At 38.6% G+C, this 25,698-nt stretch overlaps 2 protein-coding genes across 4 annotated transcripts in view; both read left to right on the forward strand.

Moving 5' to 3' along the window:
* The window catches only part of Btbd8 (BTB domain containing 8), a 61,525-nt gene extending 55,602 nt beyond the window's left edge, over positions 1 to 5,923 (forward strand). For 2 of the 3 annotated variants that reach the window (XM_070007646.1, XM_070007647.1), the window contains exons 17-18: positions 1,784 to 4,084; positions 5,364 to 5,923. In XM_070007646.1, coding sequence (XP_069863747.1) covers positions 1,784 to 4,084; positions 5,364 to 5,836 — 2,774 coding nt within the window. In that variant the 3' untranslated portion in view covers positions 5,837 to 5,923. Of the gene's footprint in view, positions 1 to 1,783; positions 5,224 to 5,363 lie in introns of those variants that run through there. The other variant, XM_070007648.1, reaches the window with a different exon arrangement.
* Positions 5,924 to 13,788: 7,865 nt separating this feature from the next.
* The window catches only part of CUNH1orf146 (chromosome unknown C1orf146 homolog), a 40,465-nt gene continuing 28,555 nt past the window's right edge, over positions 13,789 to 25,698 (forward strand). The window contains exon 1 of the mRNA XM_070007122.1: positions 13,789 to 13,920. Within this exon, the coding sequence (XP_069863223.1) occupies positions 13,789 to 13,920 (132 nt within the window). The remainder of the gene's footprint in view (positions 13,921 to 25,698) is intronic.

The following is a 25,698-nucleotide window of genomic DNA, read 5'->3' on the forward strand; positions in this document are numbered from 1 at the left end:
GGGGAGAGAGGGAATATATGAATGGAGGGAGGAAAAATGAGAAATACAGTCAATTGTATTCAATGTACATTATATAAAAATTGAACTACATAACTTAAGGGTAGAGATGGAAAAGGGAAAATGGGTGGGAACCTTAGAAGACGTAACATTGAGCAAGATGCATTGTACTCATAACCTGACTTAGGGAATTGTAACCTTTTTTTTTTTTTAACAACTACTTAATAAAAAAAAAAAAAAAACAGGGCTGGGAAGGTGGCTCAGTGGTAGAGCGCTTGCCTTGCATGCCTGAGGCCCTGGGTTCGATTCCTCAGCACCACATAAGCAAAAAGAAAAAAGCCAGAAGTGGCACTGTGGCTCAAGTGGTAGAGCGCTAGCCTTGAGCTGGAGAACTGAGGGACAGCACCCAGGCCCAGAGTTCAGGCCTCACGACCGGACTCCAAAACAAAAAACTAAAAAAAAAGAAAGAAAACAGAAAGTGATGCTGAGGCTCAAGTGGTAGAGTGCTCACCTTGAGCTGAAGAGCTGAGGGACAGCACCCAAGCCCATAGTTCAAGCCCCATGACCAACAAAAAAAAAGCTCAGGGATGGCATCCAGGCCCTGAGTTCAAGCCTCATGACCAACAAAAAAAAAGGTGGGGGGAGGTTCTTTCCCAGTTTGCACAAGAACCTGGACTTAACTGCCAGTACTGGGGAATAAAACACAATTCTATTTGGCAGATATGAATACCCAAAATATCATTTTTAAGACTAATTAGCATCAATAAATGGGTATCCAAATTAATCCCTTGTTCCCTCTAGTTAATAGCTTTGGTTTCCACTACAGCTCTAAATAGGTTAACCCTAATAAGCTACAATAACAATCTGATTATGAGAAATAAAATGTTTTTATTCATGTATGAATATGTGCCAGTCCTGGGGCTTGAACCCAGAGCCTGGTCACTTTCCCTGAGTTTCTTTTGCTCAAGGTTAGTTCTCCCACTTAAGCCACAGCTCTACTTTAGGGCTTTTTAATAGTTCATTGGAGATAAGAGTATCATGGACTTTCTTCCCTGGGTTGACTTCAGATTGCAATCCTCACATCTCAGCCGCCTTGAAACAAAAAGGATTACAACCATGAGCCACCAACATCCAGCAACTTTTGCTTTTATAAATAACTTGATTGTCCCTTTTAGAAGACTGTATAAAACGGTAGTTTCTTCTTTAACTATCCTTTCCCCCTTCAAAACTTCATAGGGAAGGCTTTTTTGCTCCTTTAAAGGTTATCCAGATATTTGTACTGTCATGTATTTATGCAAATCTAGATTTTTTTTTTTACTTGAGAAATTCTATTTTGACAATTTCTACTACTACCCTGTCATGGTCATGCTATACTTTATTTATTTATTTTAATTTATTTTTGTAGGCCAGGAGCTTGAACTCAGGGCCTGGGCACTATCCTTGAGCTTTTTCCACTAAAGGCTAGCACTGTACCGCTTTGAGCCACAGTTTTCTGGTGGTTAGTTGGAGATGAATCTCACAGAATTTCCTGCCCAGACTGGCTTTAAACCATGATCCTCAGATCTTAGCTTCATGAGTAGCTAGGATTACAGACATAATCCAGTAGCTCCTGGCCCTCTATATTTTTAGCAGAAAAATCTTAAAATATTTTATCATAAGACCTTCAATCTGTAATTATCCATTGAATTGTAGATATTAGATATGTTATCTTATTAGTTATATTTTAAAACACTAGCTTTTACTTTCAAGCAGAGACTATTATATCTCCAAACTTTTTTTCCTTTAGGACCCCAAGGAGAGTCACCAAATTCGGTAAAATCCTCAGTCTCTTCAAAGCAGTGTGATGAAAATGTGACAAAGTTGAACCACAATACTACTACAGATAAACAGATACCTAAGAGAAAAATAGTCAAGCAAGGACATACCACTTTGCCAAAGGTTAATACAAAAATGGTGTCAGTGCCTAAAAACCTAAATCTATCAAAAAAAGGTGAAAGTTCTAACAATAAGGATTCAAAGCAAAAAACACTTCATGGACAGATTGTATTGAAAACCCAGACTACTCAGAAACCTTTAAAAAGTGAAACACTGGTTGTCCAAAAAAATATGCTTCGTGATGTGCATGTTAATAACAAGTCCAGCGTTGCTGAACCAAAACCTCACAGACCTCTGACAAATCACACTCCTAAAGTCAGTGGTATGGAAGCATTCCAATCATCATGCAAATCCAACTCACAAAAGTCATTAAGCAATCAAGAACAGAATTTGATGTTAGAATGCCAAAATGTTTCAAAGCTGGATAAATCAATGGAGCATGAACTGAAATCAAAACAGATTTGTTCAGATAAAAATGAAACAAAATTTCCCAGTCACAAAGACACAAACCATGGGAATGCAGTTAAAAGATATTTTCTCTCAGATGGGAGTGATAATTTAGATTCAAAATTTGATAGCAACATTGCTCTAAAATCCATCATTTCAAGTCCAAATGAAAACTCCTTAAGCTTTAATCCAACTTATGATTCAGACTCCTCCAATGCAGAACAAATCCATTTAATATCAGATGGAGAGAAACAAGTAGGGAGAAAAGATACAAACAAAACTTTAACCATGATGACACCTTGTGTCTCTGAAAGGACAGATGGTACTTTAGATTCTGTTTGGGATGACAGAGAATCTAAAGTCCATGCAGATCTGACAGTTTCGAGTCAGTTGTCTGATGACTCTGCTATGAAAGGAGATAAACATGCTCAAGCAGATACATGTGTTTCCTCCAAATGTGTTTCAGTACAACCATCTGGAAAAATTTCCCCTAAAAATATGGAAACAGCAGAAACTCCGGAGAGCCATGAAACTCCAGACACTCCATTCATGGGCCACTGGAATTTGAGTACCACTGCCAGACACCAGAGAGAGAGTCCTGAATCTGACACAGGCAGTGCTACCACATCTTCTGATGACATAAAGCCCAGATCGGAAGATTATGATGCTGGAGGGTCTCAAGATGACGATGGGTCGAACGACAGAGGCATTTCTAAATGTGGCACTATGCTATGCCATGATTTTCTTGGAAGAAGTAGCAGTGATACTAGTACTCCTGAAGAATTAAAAATATATGATAGCAATTTAAGGATTGAAATAAAAATAAAAAAGCAAAGTAGCAATGATCTTTTCCAAGTTAACTCAACAAGTGATGATGAGATTCCCAGAAAAAGGCCAGAAATTTGGTCTCGACCTACAGTTGTTCACCAAAGGGAAAAAGAGAGTGCTTCTCGAGGCAGTGTTCAGTTTGCTCAGGAAATAGATCAGGTTTCTTCTTCAGCAGATGAAACAGAAGATGAAAGATCTGAAGCAGAGAATGCTGCAGAAAATTTCTCTGTGCCCAACTTGGCTCCTCAGCAATTTCAAGGAATCATTAACTTAGCTTTTGAAGATGGAACCGAAAATGAAAGCCGTGAGTTTTCTATGACTAAAAAGTTTAAAAGATCAGTTTTACTTTCAGTAGATGAATGTGAAGAACTAGGGTCTGATGAAGGGGAAGTACACACTCCCTCCCAGCCCTTTATGGATTCTCTTTCACCTTCTGATGTTTTTGATGTTGTTTCTAACAAACAACATGGGGACACCTGCTATTCCAGAATCCCACGAGAAAGAGAAGATAGAGTTTTACAGTGTAAACAAGATAAAGGCAATAGTGCCTGTAAAAATGAAAGCACCCTTTTGAGTTTTAATAACATTGACTCTTCAAGGAAAGATAAACATAGTGATTCAACCACATACCAAAATAATGCATTCAATGTCCTGTCCAAAGAAGGACAACTTTTTCCAGAAGATAAAAAAGTAAACAGTAGAAGTGATATGGAAAATGACTTTCAGCAACGTAGCAAATTCTTGAATAGTGATATGAAGTCTCAAGAAAGACCATGCCATTTGGAGCTTCATCAAAGAGAACAGACTTCTGACATACCAAAGATGAGCTCTACAAAATCTCTGGACTCCTTTCGGAGTCAAGTTCTGCCTCAGGAAGGTCAAGTGAAAGAGAGCCATTCTACATCTACCGAAAAAGCTAATATTGCTTTATCTGCAGGTAATGTACAGAAATAGAAATGCTAATGCGTAAGAAAATAAGTTTACAGAAATGTAAAGTTGTATGTAGCCCTGAATATTATATTTTAGTTAAATAGAATAATTATTCAGCAAGTTTCAAAATTTTAAGGGAAAATCTAAATTTCTTGATAATATGAAAATCAGATCGTTATTCTTTCTTGCACACTTAAAATCCTAGTGAAGAATTAATACCTAGTAAAAATTTTGATTGTTTATTAAACAAAGATAACCTACCAGGAGATTTTACATCAAAGAACAAAAAGACTTAGTTTGTTGTTACTTCATTATGTATGTCTAATATAATATCAGAGTTCTTGACTGTTAGAAATTTTATTATGCATTAATAAAATTCATGAAGTTGCTAGTTTTTATCTAAGAGGTCTGTGCAATAACTATAGTAATATGTAACTAAAAGCACTAAACTATTTTAACAGCTAGATGAATTATTACAATTTATATACATTTTACAGAGGTTAAAACTTTCAGGATCAATATAATTCTATTCTAAAATTTTCAAATAGATAAATTTCCTAAAAGAGATTATATTTAGAAGCAATGATGATATATGAAAGAAGCTTAGGTTTGTTTCATATGCTTAGATGACTTGTCTAATTGTTTTATGTTTTTTGTCTTTCATATTACAATAACTCAGACTAATGACCCGCACTTAAAACATGCAATAATGGCTGACTGAGAACTATTTGTATATCATAACTAAGGAAAATACTGATTAATAATCCCTGTTCAACAGAATTATAAGAATAGGATAGCTTTAAAAGTTGTACTTTTTTGTTTGTTTGTCTTTGCTTGCATCCTCCTTTGCATGTGAAATAGACAAATAAGTCTTTAGATACAATGTATTTATTCTCTCTTTTGGAACTGACTTATTTTAAAAGTCACCATCAAAAAATTGTCTTTTTTTTTCTCTTTAAGTTTCTATTGTAGTGAATTAGATATATGTGTACTTCCTATGTTTATGTTTAAATACTTTATTTTCTGTATCCTAAGTTTTCAAATTCAATATGAAGAATTATTGTTAGTTATTTATGTTGATTTTGCTGCTAAATATTACCTTTGAATTTTTAACATAGAAAAATAAATGCCTCAAAAATTTGTCAATTTTGTATAAATGTTATTTTTCCCATTCGGTGTTTTTTTGGAGGGCTATCACTGTTATATTGTGTTAATATTGTTCTACAAAACTGACTGGTACCAACATGAGCAATTTTTACATTGTGTAGTATTATGAATTATTACAGGAGACATAGATGATTGTGACACACTGGCCCAAACCTGCATGTGTGACCTCCGGCCTTCAAAAACCCTCTCTCCAATATATGAAATGGATGTAACAGAAGCATTTGAGCAGAAAATGGAAACAGAAACACATGTTGTTACATCTGTGGATTTAGAAGATGACCAACACTTTGCAAAACAAGACTGGACACTACTAAAGCAATTGCTGTCTGAACAGGATTCAAACTTAAATATTACAAACTCTCTTCCTGAAGACCTAAATCTAGCACAGTATTTAATCAATCAGACCCTCCTTTTAGCACGAGACAACTCTAAACCTCAGGGTATAGCACATGTTGACACTTTGAACAAATGGAGTGAACTAACATCTCCACTTGATACTTCCTCAGCGAGTATCACAATGGCTAGTTTTTCCTCTGAAGACTGTTCCCCTCAAGGGGAATGGACAATTCTAGAACTGGAAACTCAGCACTAAAAGTCTTAACATTTTAGAAAATTTTAAACTATACCACCCCTTTATTTTTGATGCCTATATTATATCCAAATTATAATTAGCCAGAAATAGATTGTCTCAATATTGCTGATGTCTTTCTAATTTATTGAGGTAAACATTTATTTATTAAGATATTACATGTAGGAAAAGTTTTTCTGCAGTTTTGAGCACGTTTTCTATAATTAGAGAAATTAGAAGACCTGTAAGAAAGCCCTTGCTTTGGTTTTCCTTTCCTACCTGAACCTTTGTTCTTGTTTATTATTCAAGACTTAAAAATGTGAATGCACAAATAGATCAATCCTTTTACTTTTAGCTCTGCATATGGTACCCTAGTAATTTAACAATAAAAAACCTACTGTGTTTGTGTCAGATTATGTAAAGTGAATCTGTGAAATATTCAGACTCATATTGGGGTGGATTAGACTGACAGCTGAGTGTTGGAAGAAAACATCAGCTCTCCTAGGAATTGTGAAGTAATTGAACCTCAAGTTTTAATCATGTTCCTGATAAAAGACCAGCAAGATGTCCTTTAGCTCTCTTAGAATATATGCAGAAAGAGGCACTTGCATTTGTTTAAAAGCACTGTGAAAATTATCTACATTGTTAGACTTACAGTTAATCATTCTCCATTTTGCATTTCATGTTAGAAATGCTTTGGAACTGCATCTGCAATAAGCTGTTAAGAATGTTAACATAAATTGATAATGGGTACATGATGCAATTGAGATGAGTTAATTTTGATTGTGTGTATGTGTGTGTTTACCGGCCTGGGCTATACAGCAAGGCCTTGCCTATATACTTACATACTTTATTATTTTCTTAAGGAGTGAATACTTAGACCTTTTATATTGGTGGCTGCCCTTTAGGCTAAGGGGATTTTATGCATCAGCCTCTCTAAAGCTGTATAGTGAATTCATAATCCCACTAATATATATCAGACAAAAGGAAATTTGGGTGTGTGTGTGTTCACATACACGCACTAGTCCTAGAGCTTGAACTCGAGAGTTTTGTACTCAAGGTTAGTGCTCTATCACTTGAGCCACAGCTCCACTTATGAGGCTTGGTAGTTAATTGGAGAAAAGAGTGTCACAGATTTTCCTGCCAGGGCAGGCTTTGAATGGTGATCATCAGATCTCAACCTCCTGAGTAGCTAGGATTAAAAGCATGAACCACAGCACGAGGCTAGGAAGTCTTCTTTAATTAGCAAGATTTTCAATAAAGATAGACAATCTATAAATATGACCAACAGTAGAATCTGTATGTTCAACATCAGCAGTCACTAATGCACATTTGTACTAAAATAACATAATTACATTAGCATTAGGTACTAGTTTTAAGTTTTGTGCCTTTTTTTTTTTCTGGTCGTGGCCTGAACTCTGGGCTTGGGCACTGTCCCTCAGCTCTTCAGTTCAAGTCTAGTGCTCTACCACTTGAGCCACAGCACCACTCCAGCTTTTTCTATTTATGTGGTGCTGAGGAATCAAACCCAGGGCCTCATGCATGCAAGGCAAGCACTCTACCACTGAGCCGCCTTCCCAGCCCAGTTTTATGCCTTTTTAACTGGAAGTTCTGTGCAAGGAGCACTTACTCATCCCGAAAATAGTTTTGTTGACACTGTTGGTAATGATGTTTTTGTTTTTTGTTTTTAGGCAAGATTTTTCTGTACATCCCAAACTAGACTTGAATTCATGATTTTCCTACCTCACCCCCCCCCACATGTCTGAAATTCCAGGTGTGTAACACCACACCCAGCTTAAATATTCATTAATTCATTTGTTCTATGAAGTGTGAAGATAAATTATTATTCCTGAAAACTCGTCAGTTTCTAGTGGAGGGGGAAGACATGTAAGAAAAAAATTTTAAATACCTTAATAAATCTAAGAGGTGGAATTGGAGAAACAAAGTGACTGGATGTGGGAATGAGAGAAGGGACTCAGTTTAGAAGACGCAAGTTTCTGACTAGAGTGTCTGGGTGGTTGATGATGTCAACCACCAAAAACTGAAGCAAGTGTAGGAGTGAACATGAGTTTAGTTGAGGACATGCTGAGTTTGAAATGTCTGTGGGACATAAAGGGCTGAGGACAAAAATACCATTTAATAGTCAAGAAAGAAAAACTTCAGCACATTTGAGAGAGTATTCAGAAATAGGAAACCAAGGTAAAGAAAAGGAAGTGATGAGTGTATAATCTTGCTGCCAATCAAAGAGGGGTGAATTAGAGCACAAGGTTTCACTTTGACCTATCAAATCCTCAAGGATCTTTATAGGAGTAAAAAATGTTAATATTAGCAAAGAGGACAAGTTTGAGATGTTCATATGTTGCATTGGGAGTATAAGTTATCTTTCCAGTAATCAAGTAGTCCTATATTGAGAATGTTTGCAACTTTATATCCTTAGTCATTTTCCCTTTGGGAATCTATCATTAAGGAATAAGTATAATCTTGGGGCTCGCTATGGGATTCACACCTATAATCTTAGCTACTAGAGAGGCAAAACTCAGAAGGATAATGGTTCATGGCTAGCCTGGGCAAAAGTATCAACGCTTTGTACCAACAAAGAAGTTTGTTGTGGTGGTGTGCCCCTGTGATGGCAGTAGAGGAGAGATAGGGAAATGATGACCCAAGGCCAGGTCCCAGCAAAACCATGAAGCCCTGAGAGCTAAAATAAAAAAGGTTTGGTGTATGCATATCTCAAGTGTAGAGTACCTGCTCAGCATGCATGAGGCTCTGAGTCAAACCCTGTACTACCAACAAAAGTAGAATCTAAGGAGGAGGTGATGGTCCAACCCTGAAATCCTGAGGCAGGGCAGTCACAGTTTTAAGGCTAGCCTGGGCTTTGTAGCAAGGACCTGTCTTAAAAATAATTAACATGATCATCAGCATCAGCATCTCAGGAATTTGTCTTCAAAAATGTTTATTGTAGTTTAGATACAGTAATGAAAATTGAGTAGCAAAATGTCAATAGTAGAAGAAAGGCTAAATAACTTTTGACACATTGATATAATGCATTATGCAGTTATTAAAATTACTTCAAAAATCTGATTAATAAGAAAAATGCTTGTATGCCAGACACTGGTGGCTCATACCTGTAATCCTAACTACTCAGGAGGCTGGGATCTAAGGATCATGGTTCGAAGCCAGCCTGGGCAGGAAAGTCCATGAGACTTATCTCCAATAATCCATCAGAAAACTGGAAATGGCACTGTGACTTAAAGTGGTAGAGTACTATCCTTGAGTGAAAAAGCTAAGAGATAGCACCCAGTCCCTGAGTTCAAACCCCATGACCACCACCATACCAACAACAAAAAAAATGTGTATTGTCCCAATTTTTTTGTGTAAAGGTATTTAAAATAACTCAGTAAATTTAAGTATACGGTAATATTAACTTGTCTTTTGTCCTTGAAATAACCATTTTCATGAGAGCAAATACTACCTCATTGTGGGTTTTTTGTCTGTTTTGTCAGTCCTGGGGCTTGAACTCGGGGGCTGGACACTGTCCCTGAGCTTCTTTTGCTCAAGGCTAGCACTCCACCACTTGAGCCACAGCACCACTTTTGTTTATAGCACTTTTTCTGTTTATGTGGCACTGAGGAATCAAACCCAAGGCTTCATGCATGCTAGGCAAGCACTTACCAGTAAGCCACATTTCCAGCCCCTCATTGTGGTTTTTATTTGCATTTCCCTGATAAGAGTCATGCTTACGTAACTTTTTGTCTGTGTGCATGCATGCACGTATGTGTGTGTGTGTGTGTGTGTGTGTGTGTGTGTGTGTGTGTGTGTGTGTTGCCAAGGATTAAATCCAAGGCCTTGTATATTCTTAGACAAGTCTCTAACACTGAGCAACATTCCTAGCACTCTTTTGGCCATTTGCATATTTTCTTCGGAGAAATGTCTTTCATTTTAATTCTTTTTTAATTTTAACATTATTTAACAAATAATATTCAATATATACCATTCCAGTGTGCTTCACTGAAAAATTGAGATGTGATATTCTACAGGTACTTGATAATTCTGTATTCTTGTTTGTGAATTGCATTTCTGTACTATTTGATGTGTGTTTTTCAATTGCAGCACACCTCCAGTTCTGCTCACAGCCTTTTCCTTTTTTCCCCAAACTCTCAGCATGTTTTCTTGTTTTCCACAGTTATTTTCTCATCTCAATATCCTCATTGTGGAATTTTAACATATAGGAAAATTCACTATTGCTGGTACAGAGGTCAATACATTTTCAGAAATGCAAGTAACTGTAGTATGAATATGCCAACATAATACATGAAATGATTAATATAAAAGTATATCAAAATTAAGAATGTTATGAAATTAAAATAATGCTATTTGATAGTTTAATATATTAAACTATGCCATGAAATTGAGAAAAGGCAGTACTATTAAATTATGCCATGAATTAGTTACTATCCTTCTATAAAATTGTAATGTTATGTCATTGCTCCCATCTTTCTTTGTAAAGAATTTACTCTTTATAATAGCTCTCACTGGAGACCTTTCCCTGGCATCCAGTGGACTGTTAGATGTCTCTAGAGTTTGGGTCACCTGCCAGCAGCCTCTTGCTCTCCATTGTAATTAGGCCTGAGAATGCCATCCAGCTCTCATGCCCCAAAGTATATTTCAGAGCATAGGAGTCTGCTTCTGGTGGAAAACTGCGAGGTCTTCAAGCAATAAGTACTTCCAACTCATCATTTGCCTCAGTCCTGTGGAACAAAGGAAAGCAGAGGTCATTGCCCAAGCCTGCAAGCTCTGCAGCCTGTAAGCAGGTGCTGGATATCAAGGTGTGGTGGCACAATCTGCTCTGTAGTGGGGTCTTTGAGGGGCCAACGTATTCCAGCCTTTCCTTGGGCAAACTCTATGTTATTTTCAAGCTTCACCTCTTCAAAAGCTTGCCACTCTTCTAAAACATCCCTGTTTGTAGGGCCTGAGAGGTCTGAGGAGACCTCAGCAGCAGGAGTCTGGTCGGATTCAGTCCTAGTATTCTGTACCTTCACCTGTCCCTCTTCTCCGGGGACAGCTGGTTAACACACTCATCTTTCTCCTGATATAGCTCATCCAGGATTTCTGTTCTTTATAGAATAAACTATGGACTCTTCAGTGGTCGTCATGTGGTCTGAAAGCTGGCTGCATCGATGTTGGAGTTCCTGGTAGTCTACCTTGTCCAGCAGGTGGTAGCTGAATCGGGCTGAATTGGTGACCTGCATGTCGGACTTCACATCCCCAGCCACGCCGTGGTTCCAGCTCTTGGGGAAGAGGGCATGGGGCTCCAACTTTATCTAGCACTGGGCTCCCAAGTTGTTCATGCACCTGCCGGAGGCCTGCTGCTCCCGCAGCTGCAGGCTGAACTTCACCTTTGATTCAGCAATGGCTGAAGCACATAGTGCTTCTAGGTAAAAATTCCGCATGGTTTGTGGGTTGTCTACATCTTCTAGGACAGTGACATTAGGTGGAATTGTCTCCACCCTTTTCTTCCTCTTTTTTTTTTTTGTCCTGGGCTTGGACTCGGCCTGGGAGCTGTCCCTGAGCTATTCATCTCAAGGCCAGCGCTCTTACCACTTGAGCCTCAGCACCACTTCCTGTTTTCTAAATGGTTTATTGGAGATAAGAGTCTCATGGACTTTCCTGCCAGGGCTGGCTTTGAACTGTGATCCTCAGAACTCCGCCATCTGAGTAGCTAGGATTACAGGCATGAGCCACCAGCACCCAGCCCTTTTCTTCCATTTTGCTCATTCATCCACCTCCCCTAGGAAAAACTAGAAGCTTAGCTGGGCCCACAGCTGCTCATTCTCCTGTCTTGTTGCTTCCAGGAACTTCAGTATTGTCCTGTATTTTTTTTTCTTTTTGTCAGTTGTGGGGCTTGAACTCTGGGCCTGGGCACTGTCCCTGGGCTCTTCAGCTCAAGGCTAGTGCTCTACCACTTGAGCCACAGTGCCACTTCCAGTTCTGGTGGTTAATTGGAGATAAAAGTCTCATGGATCTTCTTGCCCAGGCTGACTTTGAACCACAATCATCAGATCTCAGCTTCCTGAGTAGCTAGGATGACAGGCACCTGGCTGTCCTGTAACTTTTGTCCTCCAGCGTGCTTTGCACCTGCACCTGCTCCTGCTCCAGTAGCTGGGTCTGCCTCAGCAGGTGCTGCTGCAGGACCTCCTCTGAGCTCAGCTGCCAATTGGAGGCTATGTACAGTTCAGATGACTCTGAACTTCTGCAGCTGGACCAGCTACTGGTCTTGCAGGTCCTGAAGATTCTGGGCCTCTTGACTATATCCACCATCTCTTTCCATTCTCCTAGCTTCTCTAGCTGCTCCAGCTTCCGCTGCAGAGGTTTCTTTGCCTTATGCTCTGAGTGCAGGAAGCTGGTGAGGAGTTCTTTCTCACTACTCAGTCTGCAGTATGTGGGCAGCTGATTTTTGAACTCTTTGTTATGCAAGACTGTGCATCTCAGGGTCTCATGTTCATTTTCCATTGTCTCAAGGACCTTGTGTCGATCCTGGGCATGTCAATTCCATACCTCAGCCTGCCACTCCAGTAACCACAGCTGCTCCAGATTCTGGAGACTGAGGCTTGCTCTTTCCTGCATTTGGATATAAAGTGCTTCCTTCAAGTTCTGTACTTATTCTGCAGCTGCTAGGCCTCAGCCTACAATTGCAGCTAGGTTTGAGGGCCCCGCAGGCACCAGCAGGGAGGGCAGCTCGGCAGCTGCGTTCTCATTTCCACCAGGTTGGTCTCTAGTTCAAGATCCTGCCTCACCCCTTGCTCTTTCTCCTCTCCCTGTGGGCTCATCTGCTCCAAGAGCTGCTGTACCTTGTCCTTCCATGTGGAGCTGTCCACCTTCAAGTCCTCTATGAACCTGAATTTTTTCACAAACTTCATGTTTTCTTAACTCTGTCTCCGGCTGTGCCCACTTTTCCATTCCTTTTTGTACCTGGTTACTGTCAGGGTGGAGATTTGCTAGAACCTTGGAGTCGGACTTCTGACGTGGAAAGCACACTGATGGGGAAGGACACAGAGGGAGGCTAGGGGTCAGTGTGGGCTTTGGTTTCCAGTCTCCAGCAGTGTGTGTGTCTTGGGGTTCCTGCCTTTTTAAATTTCCTCTGCAGGAATTCTTGAAGTAGTTTCTTGGCTGCAGCTAATTTTTTTTTCCATCTTGTTTGCTTGGACATTCCAAATCCAGGATGGAGAATATGGGGGGAGAGGAGGGTGGTCACATTCCCAGGCTCTCTGATAATACCACTTCATACTGTGTCTCAAAAATCATCTCAATTCACTCCCCGAGACCAGCAGCACCTCTACCTCCCTCAATGACTGGTGGTGGTGTGAGCCAGGAGGGAATGCCAGTGCTACTAGGCAACAGTGGAATGTGAGCAGGCCTCCATTATTGTATCTGATTGGTCAGAGAAACAGGAAAGAAAATGGGATGTAACCACCCCCTTTGTGATCCAGACAGAATGGGTGGAGTGACATGAGAGCTGTTCCTGTGGCCTCTTCCCCATCACCCTGCCCACTTGGGAGGCAGCTCATACCTGTGCTGTTGTTGACTGTTCAAGACCACGCCCTCTGGTCAGGCAATTGTAGTCACCAAGTGATCCTGATAGGTCGCAGGCAGACCACTGTCCTAGGCCCTCTTGTGCTGCACACTCTCGTGTCCAGGCAGGGAGTGAGAAGCAGCAGGTATACTGCAGTCCCTCTCCTCATTTCACCACTTGGTCCTCTATTTTCGTGTCTTAGAATTCGCCTCCAATGTATTTACCACCCGATCCTCCAGACTCTCCCAGTTCCTTGCTTCCTGAAAAGTTTCTGGTCCTGGTGGTGTGTCTGTTCTCCTCCCACCTGGATCCAGGTCTCGAGCTACTTCCTAGCACCTCTCCCACCTCTGAGGTTGAAATATGGCGACTGGGTCTAAGTGGTGCCATCTTAATATCTTGGTGGACAATGGGGACTCTCGAGGTGGAATTCCACTTCCCCACCCCTACCCTCAGAGATGGGGGCCTGAACTCTGGGAAGCAGACAGGACAGGACTTGGACAATAGGTTCCCACACCTGTCAGATCTGTACCATGAACTGGTGAGACTCTTTGAACTCCTGAGCTCCCTGTGACCCTACCCCTGTTTGGCCTATTTAACCATGACCCTATTTAGGCCTCTTCAAGTCTCTATTCGAGTTGATGTGGTTTGTTGAGTTCACTTTCTGCTCTCTCTTAACTACCCTTGTGGCTCAGTTTCCTAACAGTCTGAAGAGCATTGGAGGCAGAAGTTTTGGGGGGGACACGTGTCTGCTTGCAGTTACCAGCTTTCTAATAAAGACTCTCAATTCAACCTCTCAAAATGTGGCTTCTCTGTGTCTTGAGATCAAATTCCCATATAACAGTGTAGCTTGTTCCCATAAGAGAGGGCATTGCAGCTAACCAGCCTCTCTCAGGCTCCCACTTCAGGCCTGACTCAGAAAGGAAAAGTTGCCAGAAACCTTCTTATACACAGTACCTGCTCCTCTCTGCCATCCTAATCCAACTGCCTTCCACTCACCTCAGATTTCTTCAAGATCTTCTCTACTCCCTTATCATGTGCAGGATTTGCAAATAATTTCTCCCATTCTGTAGGCTTCTTTTCATTCTGTCGATAGTTTCTTTCACTATGTGAACCTTTTCAGTTACATGCAATTTTCTATTTTAGCTTTTGGTGTCTATTCTTGTAGTCATATTAAAAAAAAAACCAACCTATTGCCTAGATCAATGTCAAGAATATTTTTCTTTACATTTTCTTTAAATATTTTGTTAGATCTTTTAAGTCTTTAATCCATTTTGAATTAATTTTTTGTGAATAAAATTAGGTAAGGGCCTAATTTTATTTTTCTGTGTGTGGATAGCCAGTTTTCTCAGCATAATTTTTCAAGAGACTGTCTTGTCCACATTTTGTGTTCTTGACAACTTTGGTGCAGTTTGGTTGATTATAAATGTGTGGGTTTATTTCTAGCCTCTATTCTGTTCCATGTGTTGCAGTTTCTGTTTTTATACCAGTACCATGCTGCTTTTATTGCTGTAGCTTTGCAATGTATTATGAGATCAAGCAGTGTGATATTTCCCACTTTGTTCTTATTGCTCAAGATTACTTGGGCTCTTCTTGGTTTTTTGTGATTCCTTAAAATTTTAAGGTTAATCTTTTCTATTTCTATGAAAATTTTCATTGAAATTTTGACAGGGATTGTATTAATCTGTAACTCACTTGAAAGAATTATGTAAAGATGTTAATAGTAGTTACAATTAACTGGGAAATAGATTATTTTTATATTTAAACAGTATTTTTCATACTTTCTACATGGCACAGAAAAAATTATGTTATTTTGAAGTAAATAGTAGTGGTTAGACATCAGGTATCAGATGATATTTGAGACATCAATTAAGGCATACACCTAGACTAGGCTAGTGGATTTCAAAAGCAAGATTTATTTATTTATATCAATTGGCAGTTTTTACAAACTACACAGAGTTGAAATTAGACTATAATGAATCAAGAATCATCGTAAAAGTCAGGAAAGCTAGGCGTGGTGGTGCATACCTATAACCCCAGTATCCAGGAGACTAAGGAAATCAATGAATCAAGGACCATCAAAAAAAAAAAAAAGGAAACCTAGGTATGGTGTTACACATCTACCTATACTTCCAGGTGGCCGAGCAAAGTTCAGAGCAGCCCTAACTTCAGTTTGAAATCAGCTCAGGCCACATAGCAAGATGCTCTAACCTTCAAGAAGGAAGAGAAGGGGAGGGAAAGGAAAGGGCATGAAGGGAATGGGGGGGAAATGATAAAAAGTAGGAAGGAAAGGGAAGAAGGAAGGAAGGGAAGAAGGAAGGGAAAAGAAAAGAGACAGGAAAAGAGAGGTGAAGGGAAGAAGCTGGGCTTGATAGCATGCTTGTTCCAGCTGCTTTGTAGGCTACAATGAATCAGTTGAGCTGCAGAGTAACAACTAGGCTGGGCAACATAGCAGGACGACACACACACACACACACACACACACACACACGCAAAATCACTGAGACAGGAGAGGTAAGATCAAGCACAAAGAGTGCTAACTAATATGGGGGCATTTCAAAGACCTTTGGGTTTGGGTTATAACCAATACAGCAATATATAATGGCCCAACAGTGAAAGATGAAGCTGGAAAAATGCGGCAGGTCAAAGTATGATGAATCCAAAGATGATGAGCAAAAGATGATGATATTTAGGCAAAAATCATATGATTTTTTTTAAATAGGTGAACACATAACAGTGTAGGATTGTTAAGAGTGCTTCAATTCTAACAGGTAAAAAACTAGAAGGCTGATTGTTCCTGGTTAGAAAAGAAAATGTTCAGTTTGTGCATGGCATATTTGAGATACAGTTGAGACTTCCAAGATTGGCAATATAACATCTCTCAAAATTCAGAAACCCACCATCTATGATCATTATATCTTCTAATTCTTTGGGGTGTAGAGGGTCAAGATAAGGACTTTGGCTCTGTCTCATGATTTCATGTAAGAGCTGTTTTGGAGTTAGGCTTATCTACAAATTATTCTCTTTTGGTATTTATATTTTTTATGTTATACATTCTGATGACAAGACTATTTTAAATCTTGCATGGCTAGATATAAACCATATGTATTTCTATCATATCAAACAAAGAGTAGTTTAGTACCCATTACTTTCACACAGTAATTTCTTAATTACCTCTAAATTTAGCCACTGTTAACTGAAGAATATTCATTCTAACCTGAGCACTTCGGTTCTATTCTGATTCTCCACTTTTATAGAGGTATTATCCTATTAGGACACTGAATTTCTATTCCAAAAACATGTCAGGAAAAATATTGTCATGAAAAGACATAACATTTTTCCTTAAGGACTTTCACATAAAATATACTGAGGTTTACCTGCTTCCTCTTTTCTATGTATGTCAAGCTCGGTTTTAACCTTGTAAGAGAGCTTCATTTTGAAAGTCGCAATTGAAATATATCTTTGTTTAAATAATCACATGCTTAAGGGAAGAAGATATCTAATACTCTTATAAAACTTTCCTTTTTGGATCCGTGCAACTGTCAAAAACATGAATAATCTAGTTAAGTAAAAAGGAGTTCATTGGTCTGAAACTGTATCAGTACTGAGTTCCTAGATAAGAAACTACAGCCTAATTTAGTATGCAGAAACTAAAAACTTAGCTTCGGAGTGTAACAAACAACTGACTTACAGCCAACCACAAGCAGTCAGGCTTCAGCCAATCTCAGTTTGCTAAATGATCAGACCATATCCAAACAAGGCTAAGGTAGCACTGTAACCAATCAAGTTAAATCTGTACTTCTTGTTTCTGTCTATAAATAGTATCTGCTCTTGAAAAGTAGAACTGGCTAAACTTTTTCTGATTCTGAGAATTTTCCAATTCACGAAGCGTTCTTTGCTCAGATTTCTCTGCTAAATTGAAAATGTCAAAAGATTTTCCTTTAACAAAGAACTATCTTCTTATAGCTTTCTGATTTAAAGTTAATTCTAGAAAACAACACATTCAAGAAAATGGCATCATACTGAGTTCAAAATAAATTAACATAAATAATTGCAGAGATTAATTTAAAATGTGTGTTGAGGGGGAAGAAGTGGTAAATCTAAGAGCTGGTTCCTAACACCAAAACAACTTACCTACTGGCCTAGTGGAATGAAAAAAAGCACAGATAGACAGCATTAATGAAGACTTAATAGACGTTAACATAGTAAAGTAAGATTTCACTCAGCTACTAACAAATATAGTTGAAAACCTAGATGAAGTGAGAGTCCTAGAGGAATATAAATTATATGGACACAGAGAATCTACACAGATTAGTAACCTTGGAAGAAACTGAGAAGGTGTGTAAGATCTACCTTTCAAGAATGTGTTCGCTGGACATATTAGCAAGTACTGGTAGTCCCAGCTAGTTGGAAGGTAAGGCAAGAGGACAGCTTAGCCCAAGAGTTTGAGGCCAACCTGGACAATATAGCAAGAACTTGTCTCAGACAAGCAAAGGAGTTAATGTTGCTCACTGGTGTCACTAAGTCATTTAGAAGAAGAGCCATCACAGGAAATTTAAGAAGCTATCATGATGTGATCAACTAAAATCTGATTGAAGTTAGCATAGAAAATTAGAGAATAATACCTCTTATGATAGTCATGGCAAAATTCCAAAATGATCCAGCAACATGCTACAATATTGATACATGGTTTATTTTTAAAATGTAGGTGAAGAGCTGGGAAGGTGACTCAGTGGTAGACTGCTTGCCTCACATTCATGAGGCCCTGGGTTCAATTCCTCAGCACCACAAAAGCAGTAAAAAGCTGGAAGTGGCGCTATGGCTCAAGTGGTAGGGCGCTAGCCTTGATTTAAAGAGCTGAGGGACAGCGCCCTGGCTCAGGGTTCAGGCCCCACGACCGACAAAAAAAAAAAAAAAAAAAAAAATAGGTGAAGAGACTATTTGTATAGCATAATAATAGGCAGAGGCCAAAGATGAAAAATATCTCACTAGATACCAAGTCTTAACTTGCAACAGTGGCATCAAAAGTATATTTGAAGTGTAGAACTAAGGTATGCCCAAATGCCTCAATGGAAAGGCTCAAAAGCTAAATGAAGAAGGAAGAATATTTTCTGTTTAACAAAAATTAACATTCAGTCAGTGAACATTGCAAAGTTGGTTAGCCCATCTGGTGAATAAAGTATTAGGGGGAAATATTAGGAAAATATTCATAAAAGCCTTTTTGAAAATAGGAATGGATTAGTAAATTATGATAACTTTCATATGAGAATATTGTATATAACTAAACGAGCACACCAATTTTTATGACTTAGCAATTATAAATGAGGGTTGGATAAATAAAGTTGGATAAATAAATAAAGTTGGATCTTTTGCCAACATTATAAAGTAAGTTATTGGAGCTCATCACAGATGCAGCTAACCAAGTGAATATATATTAAAATATAAAACTGATTCCTACAAAATTTAAACTACTACACAAATTTAAAATATTGGTCAAGTCACAGAACTTGCTTGGAATTCAATTTGACTTCTCATTGTCAAAATAAAGCTAAATGCCAGGTATCGGTGGCTCATGCCTGTAATCCTAGCTACTCAGGAGGCTGAGATCTGAGGATCACGGTTCAAAGCCAGCCAGGGTCAGAAAGTCCATGAGACCCCTATCTCCAATAAACCACCAGAAAACGGGAAGTGGTTCTGTAGCTCAAGTGGTAAAGTGCTAGCCTTGAGCTGAAGAGCTGAGGGCCAGAGCCCAGGCCCAGTGTTCCAGCCCAATGACTGAAAAAAAAAAAAAAAATCAAGCTACAATTCTGGGTAAATTAAATTAAAACTCAATCCAAGAAGAGTGCATGGGATAATCATGTTTTTCGTTGTCAATGAGATAAGGAAATCTAAAAATTGCTGAGGAGGAAATGAAAATGCTTTGGGCAGTCATCACACGTGCCACAAATGCCTGAGTCGTCAGCGTCATGCTGACATTCCTGTCATTACAGATGCAATGCCTTAGCTGATGTGTTTGTGTATGTGTTAACTTCCTTTGTAACGGAGAAAAACTGTAACTGCACCATTTTCTCACTGTTACTTTCTTAAATGTTACTGGTCCTCTTCGCATACATTTGAGCATAAGGTTGACTTGAAAGGATTCTAAATATTATTCTTAGAAATGCACATTCAATCAATAGATTCTCAATCCTCCAACTACTTCATGAAGGAAAATGCTACCTATGTAAGAATTCTTAGGACAAAAGTTTATTACATTTTTCCAAGGAACAGTACTTTTTTTGTGTGTGGGTTTTTTTTTTTGGAAAGATGTGACTGGTACCTGAGTCATCTGGGGGAGAGATGCTTCATTCCTATGAAAATAGCTTCACTTTCACAGTTCTCTTTATTTTAGCTACTCATACAATTACATCTTTATTAATTTTGGTCAACTGTTAACCCAAAGGGAAAAGTCAAAGTTGTGAATAGAACCTTTCTTTGAGTAATTAATATACTAAAGTCTTTATAAAAGGAAAACAATGGGAAGCAAATTAGGAATAATAGAAGAATTATGACAGATTTATATCTTAATACTGAAGTACCTCATATCTTAATCAGAAGAAAGCTAACAATTTTTTTAATTTTATTTATTTTGTGTCATTCCTGGGGCTTAAACTCAGGGACTGTTTGCCTAAGGCTAGTGCTTCACCACTTGAGCCACAGCTTTACTCCTGAGTTTTCTGGTAGTTTAGTGGAGATAAGAGTCTCACAGACTTTCCTACCCAGGCTGGCTTTGAACCATGATCCTCAGATCTCAGCCTACTGACTAGCTAGTATTATAGGTGTGAGCCACTGGTACCTGGCTGAAAGCTAACAATTTTTTAAACTAGCTGAGGAATACAAAATCACCAAAGCAAGACGTAGATACTATCAAAAGTGGTTTTAATCATCAATTTAATAAAGATAAAATTATGAAATCCAATGTTGGCTACAGTGCAGTTCATATATAAGTTCATATATTGTTAGTAGAAATGTACACAAGGCCCTACAAGCTTTCTGGAAAACAATTTTGCAGTAGAAATAAAGGCCTTAAAAACTTGTCATAATCATTAACTTGGTAATCTCACTTTTAGAAATGTATGAATAGTTACAACTAGTTGAAATATACACATAGCTACATGTATATTATTTTTTACTGTTGAAAAGCAAATGGAGATACATTATTTTCTAATATTAAGCCATTTTATTTATTTTTTAAAAATTTTTATTGTAAAGATACTATACAGAGGGTTACAATTACATGAGTAAGGTAATGAGTACACTTCCTATTGGGCATTGTTACCCCCTCCATTGTTTTCCCCCTACTATCCCTTCCCTCCCTACCTTCCCCGAGTTTCTTTTTTTTATTTTTATTTTTTTATTAAGCCATTTAAATAAGAATATTTAATAATTTTGGGGATGTTTGCAAAATATGAAGTTTTGTTTGCCCTTCTTTTTTAGTTCTCTAAAGTGTAATGTCAGATTGCCTATTTGAGATCTCCTTTTCACAGATGAGTATGTTGCTATAAACATCCCTCTTAAACCATTCCATTTTTGTTTGATCTCTTATATTAGTAACTTTGGCTCTTATTTTAGTTTGATTCCCCAGAAGTCAAGGTTTTCTTTGGATATTACAGTACAGTAGCTCACTTATAGGCATAACCTTTGAGAGTTGGGTTTGTTTTCTTTTTTGTTGTTTTGAGACAGGGTCATAATCATCCTTCGTTGGCCTCCCCAGTGCTGGGATTACAGGTATGTGCCTGAGTGAAATACCAGATACACACTTTTGCTTTCATTGTCAAAGTCACATCCAAACCTTTTTGGAAACAGGGAAAGCTACTAAGGCTAAACCATCAATTATTTAAAACAAACAAAAATCACCAGCACCACCACAAGCTATGACCTCCTAAAACCCAAATGTTGAGGCTTGGTCCTCAGTCTCTCTTAGGGGTTGAGGCCTAGCAGAAAGAAGTTAGATGGTACAGGTGTGCCTTTGAAGGGGTTATTGGGACCCTGGCCACCATCCTCTCCTCTTTCTCTTCTTGCTGGCATGGTGAAGCAAAGAGGCCTTATATATCATCACTCTTGCTATGAAGGATTATCCTGCCACAGGTCCAAACTGTGAGCCAAAAATAAGCCTTTACTTTCGTTTGTTTATTGGTTGGTCGGTCATGGGACTTGAACTCTGGGCCTGAGCATTGTCCCTGAGCTCTTCAGTTCAAGGCTAGTAGTGCTCTACCATTTTGAGCCATAGCACCACTTCCGGTTTTCTAATGGTTAATTGGAGATAAGAGTCTCACAGATTTTCCTGCCCTGGCTGGCTTTGAACCATGATCCTCAGGTCTCAGCCTCCTGAATAGACCAGTGCCAAGCTGCCTTTCCTTCTTAGAGACTAGTTATTTCAGATAGTTTATTAAAGAAACAGAAAGCGGACGGACACATATACATAGGAGCTGAGAAGTACGGTGTCTGCTTTCCATATCACAGAAAACTGAGAAGAGAATCAATTTGAAAAACAGTTGCTTTTCTTTCATCAGATTTCCTCTACAGTTCCCTTAGTTCCCTCTGTGTGTGTGTGGTTTTTTTGTTTTGTTTTGTTGTTGTTTTTGTTTTGGTAGGTTATAATGTGAAGGTCAAACACATCAAAGAGGATGCATAACATAAAAAGAACATGAAGTGGGGCCTCAAAAGAAAATACTTGTCTAATATTTGCTGTTGACTAAAAAGAAAAAAATACTGGTTTGTTCATTATCATAGATCTGTCAAAAGTAGTCAAAACACTAAGTACGTTAGAGGATTTGCTGCTGCTTGTGAATTACAGGCATCTCACCAAAAGATGAAGCTGTTCTTTGGAGAGTCTCCTAACAGCTTGTCCTTCTGCAGGTAATGTGGAAATATGGCATTGCAAGGGTTATGAAATATATATATTTTATTGATTCTGTGCTTTCAAGTTGAAGTATACATTGTCAATCCAAGAATCAATAATGTATGGAATTAATTTTTCATTATAGCTTTCTCACAGCTGCTAAATTAAGGATGTTCTGACTCTAAGCAGGAATGTGAAGCAAACATATTTTCTGTCTAGAAATTCTAGGAAGTAGTGAATTGGGGAGTTGAGCTATTCCAGAATTGCCAAATATATTTTTGTATTCAATTAAAATATGTTTGGGGCTGAATCATATAGGTATCTCTTAAAGCACAACTCAAACAGCCTTGTTTGTGCCAGTAACAAATGAGTTGTAGGAATACACAGGCATCCCTGATGAAAACTTGTTAGTGGAGTTAGCTGTTTAAACATTTATTCCTAGCAAATACCTGTCAGATAGACTAATCAGCCTGGACCTAGAAGACCAAAGCTGGAAATAAATTAGTTGAAGCCTAACTATAATAAGGCTAAGAATTTTAATAAAAAATAAAAGCCCCCACTGGTAATATGCATCTTACAGCTATATACATCCAATCAAGTTAGATATGTTATCGCTAAGATATAAACTGGAAAGCACTTTCTGTAGAGGATGAATGATAGTTGAATATTTGTCTGTATTTATTAGTGATTTATAATATGATCCACCATTCTAGGTGTTGGGAGATTTGTCAGCAAACCAAGAAAACAAAAATTCATGTTCTGGAGGACTTTACCTTCTAATGGGAAGTGAAAGAATAAATAAATATATGAATTATATACTATGTTACCAAGTTACAGGTGCTAATAAACAACAAAGACTGGGCTAATTAGCGATTCTGCCTGGTCTCACTCAATATTAAGTGAGGAAGTCATGGTAAACTTTTTTAAAAGGTGACAAGTTGTTTAGCCAGGTGCTGACAGCTCCCACTTGTAATCCTACCTACTCAGGAGGCTGAGATCTGAGGATCACCTTTCCAAGCCAGCCCGGACAGGAAAATCTGTGAGACTCTTGTCTCCAATTAATCACCAGAAAACCAGAAATGGAGTTGTGGCTCAAAGTGGTAGAGTGCATGAGCACAAACGTTCAGGAATAGTGCCCAGGTCCTGAGTTCAAGCTCCCTACCACCATACAACCAAACAACAAAAACCTGACATTTGAACATATTTAAAGAAGGGAGAGATAGTAAGCTACAAAGCTATCTGGGGAAAAAGCCCTTCAAACAGAAAAGCTGGGGCAAAGCTATGAGGCAGCAGTGGGCCTGGCAGGTGTGAGATGCAGGGCAGGCTAGTGTGGCTGCCGCAGGGGGAATGGGAGACAGAAAAGTAGAAGAGGTGGAGAGGTAATAAGGGAACTGGGTCATGTAGAGCTCCACAGGCCATCGTGCGGGCTTTAGCTTTAATTCTGTGAGCTGAGAGCCATTACAGGGTTTTAAGCAAAGGGCAGACATGATCTGATCTCTGTTTTGACCATATTACCCTGGTTTTATGTTGAAAAAGAACTTGAGGATGCAACGTATAAACAGGAAGACTTGTTAGGAGGCTAGTTGCAACAATCCAGGTGAGAGCTGATGGTAATTCAGACCAGAGAGGGTTTTCATTGTGGATATATTTTGAAAGTTAAAGGCAACAACAAAATTTCCTGATAGATAGATGGAGTATGTAAGAGAGGCCAAACTATCTGAAGTTAGCAGCAGGAAAAAAATGTGATAGAGCAGATGATGGAAGGTACAAGTTTGGATATTTTGAGTTATTTGGATATTTGAGATTTGAGATGTCCATTAATGGGACACTAAATAAGCCATGAATTATACCACTCTGAAGGTTCAGGGGAGAGACTAGGAAATTATAGCATATGAATGATGATGATATCGTTAAAAGCATAAATATAGCCAGAAAAGAAAAGTTATCTAAGGACTATGCTGGGACTTCAAGATGAAGATGTTGGAGTGTGGTACACCTTCCTGTAACCCCAGCACTTGGGGAAGCTAAAAGGAGGAGGATTGGGAGTTTGAGCCTGAACTACACAGCAAGACACTCTCTAAAAAATAATTGGTTTTAATTGAGAGGATTTCCGGTCTGAATCCTCACAAATGACACCATTTATTGTGTCGTCAGGTGGCAAAATGGTGAACAAGCTCCCTTAGGCTTCCTGTAGAAGGACACTAATCACACTCATGAGCACCCCTCCCTTTTAGCCTAATCACCTCCCACAGGGTCCAACTCTTTTTTTTTAATTTAATTTTATTTTATTTGAGAACATACTGTACAGAGGGGTTACAATTACATTGGCAGGATAATGCATACATTTCTTACCAAGCATTGCAGCCTCCTCCTTTGTTTACCCTTCAGGTCCAACTCTTCCTAATACAATCACATTGGGTTTTAATATATGAATTTAGGGAAGACATAAACATTTAGAAAGTATGAAATGGTTGCCTAGAACTATCAGCGAGTGAATGTACTGGGTAGATCTAGAATAGCCATTAAGAGTCCCTTTGAACAAAAATAATTGCAGGTAAATCTACTGACTATTACGTCTTAAACATCTCTAAAAGGTTTACACATAACCATGTGCAAGCAGACCCACCTGTTAAGATAAGAAAACTTGAAAAATTGTACTTTCTTGCAGCCACGTTGTAAACACTGTTGTCAGGATATGCAAAGCCAGGCTCCTTGACTTCTGACTCTGGGCTCTTTTTTGCTGCACAATGAAATATGTGTTGGTTGACTGAATGGATGAAGGTTAAACTAAAGAAGAAAAGGCAATCAATCAATGCCTCCATTGACTGTGGCTTTCTGTTAAGTAATTTTGATGATCTAAGTTTTATGTTCCAAATCTTATACACAGGTCCATATGTGAAGGAGGAGCTTGCAGAAGTAGAAACGTAGCCTAGACATCTGACAAAATTAGATCTGAATCCCAGCTTTTTTTTCCCCCCTCACATGTTCTGTTATCCTAGCCAAATAACTCAAAATTTCTCTAAGCCTCAGTTTTCTCACTTTTAAAATTAGAAAAGCATATACCTTACAGAATGTATGGTGATTAATTGAATCATAGACATAAACTCGCTGATAGAGTGCCAAATACAAAGTTCTGAGTAAAATTAGTTTTCCCTTCTCATTCTGATGAATAGACTTGCACTTGTAGTTTCACTCCAGGGCCGAAGGCTCTGCATTACCACAGTGAAGACTCCTATCCTTTCATAGAAGAACCTATCTTCATTTCTTCATCTTGAACATTTCTCCCTCTCTGCTGTCATCCTGCTCTCAGACACTAAGGCTTTCTAAACAAGATCCTGTGGTGACATAAAATGTATCCAACCCACACCAGTACTGAGTAATATTTTTCATTATTTACAGAATACTTTCTGTAACCAGCCCACATAGTTAAGACCTTAC

Source organism: Dipodomys merriami, unplaced genomic scaffold, assembly GCF_024711535.1.
Source record: "Dipodomys merriami isolate MVZ:Mamm:240054 unplaced genomic scaffold, mDipMer1.0.p SCAF_7, whole genome shotgun sequence".
In the NCBI taxonomy this organism is placed as follows: domain Eukaryota; kingdom Metazoa; phylum Chordata; class Mammalia; order Rodentia; family Heteromyidae; genus Dipodomys; species Dipodomys merriami.